Genomic DNA, 1,792 nt, shown 5'->3' with positions numbered 1-1,792 from the left:
CTTTTTTTTTTTTTTTCCCCGATATATAACTTTTAAATACCATGGGTCGGTCTGAGGAACCATCCGACATCCTGGCGTTTCTGTAGCTGGACGACCTTGACTTATTCATCAGCCGGCTGAACTGTTCCTTCTTCAGAAACACAGTTACCACCCCCAAACTTTCTGATAGCTGCTGTGGCTTGTTGGTTCAAAGCAGCTGAATTCGAGCCAAGTTCGATGTCGTTTCCTTCGAGAATTAACTCATCTTTCTGGGCTCGAGAGACGGAAAAGCAACACCTGACCTCATCCGAACCCCGCGGATGTATTTTTCAGCCAAGAAATTTCGAGTTCCACCCAGAGAAGCATCCCCCGAGTAGCAGCGTGACGGGGAGCGGCACGCACAGGCGCTGTCCTGTGTCCGAAGCCAGCGGACGCCTGGATCGTGTTCTGCTCGTGGCTGCGGACAGGGCCAGCGGCGGCCAGTTCCTTTCCACGTCCCGCCCCTTGTCGACTCCGAGCCTCTTTTCCTTTCCGAGGGGACTGAGTCCTGCGCTTGGGTGTGATTGACGTCGCTCCCCGGGGCGCCTCTGGGCCCGGCACAGCCACGAGCGTCCCTCAGAGTGGCGTCCGTGTTTTCTGGAACGGCGACCGTCTGATCGCTGAGAACGGTTTTCCTCCTCACAGTGGATGCAGCAAAAAGAGCCAAGGTATCACCTTCACGTGACCTCAGCGAAGAGCGCAGAGCGAAGGCAGTGCCAACCGGTTACGTAAGGGACACGCAGAGCTCCGGGTGACGTGGGAGCTCAGGTAGGGACTTTTCACAACTCCGCTCTGCCTCCCTGACATGGGCCACGTCCCCTTCTCGAGATCTGCCCTGACGGCCTCACGGGGAGCACAGATGCCCAGCGGTGCCGGCCTCACTTCCTCCTCCTCCTCCTCCAGACACCTGCCGGCCCCGGCGTTCTCTCTCCCCGCGGGAGTGCAGAGGGTTGGCGTCGGCTCTGTTCACTGCCGTAGCCCCATAGCCTACGGGGACCGGCACGGCGCAAAAGCTCATTCGACAGCTGCTGCCAGACGAGGCAAAGTTCCTCGAGAGCCCACGCAGGAGTGCAAGATCCGGCGACTCTGAAAGCCCTCGGGCCAGGCCTGAAATCCCACGGCCGCCACTGAACTGAAAACCGTGAACCTGGCCAAGGGCAGAGAGGCCGTCTGACTCTGGCTTCTGCGGGACCCGAGAGGGGACCGGCCTGCTCCAGACACAGGTGTCCTGGTGGCAGCGATCACCGCGGAAGCCGGGGGCTCGTCTCTCGTTGGCGACTGACCTTCTGCCTCGGCCAGCACCTCCACACGTGCAACATGCATGACGTGCTGCTGGGGTCCGTCCCGCCCCCCGCCCCCCGTTCTCAAAGTTCATTAGGAAACTAAGAATCTGCAGTTCACGATTTCGATTCTGACCACGAGCTTGTCCACCGTGGTGACGACAACCACAGAAATCCAAACTCGTCCCACCGTATCCTCTCACGTTTCTTAATTAAAATGAAAAACGCATCGACTTTTAAAAAATACACTGCTGTCTGCCTTTCTCCTACAAGCTGCATGGAGACGAAGTGAAGATTTGTTCCGCTTCCGTCACGTGGAGCTTGTTAATCAAGGCGTCTGTGTTCCTGCCGCGGACACTAAGGGACAACTCGGATCCCCCCATGTCTGCCTCTGCCTGGCTCCTCCCCTGCGCCTGTTGTTACCCGTCTCCTGACAGGTTGCTCACGTGTCTTTCTGGCATCCTTAGTCTACGGAATCGTGAATCTCGGCCTTC

The 1,792-nt window shown here is 57.9% G+C and overlaps 1 protein-coding gene across 1 annotated transcript in view; it reads right to left on the bottom strand.

The window, feature by feature from the left end:
- Positions 1–1,341, bottom strand: part of ABCB10 (ATP binding cassette subfamily B member 10) — an 18,765-nt gene extending 17,424 nt beyond the window's left edge. The window contains exons 1-2 of the mRNA XM_023525782.1: positions 1,302–1,341; positions 901–1,005 (exon numbers count right to left, since the gene is read on the bottom strand). Coding sequence (XP_023381550.1) covers positions 901–1,005; positions 1,302–1,341 — 145 coding nt within the window. The remainder of the gene's footprint in view (positions 1–900; positions 1,006–1,301) is intronic.
- Between the last annotated feature and the right edge of the window lie 451 nt (positions 1,342–1,792).

The sequence above is a fragment of the Pteropus vampyrus genome, unplaced genomic scaffold (genome assembly GCF_000151845.1).
Source record: "Pteropus vampyrus isolate Shadow unplaced genomic scaffold, Pvam_2.0 Scaffold626, whole genome shotgun sequence".
NCBI lineage: Eukaryota > Metazoa > Chordata > Mammalia > Chiroptera > Pteropodidae > Pteropus > Pteropus vampyrus.
This window is presented reverse-complemented; position numbering and strand designations above follow the sequence as displayed.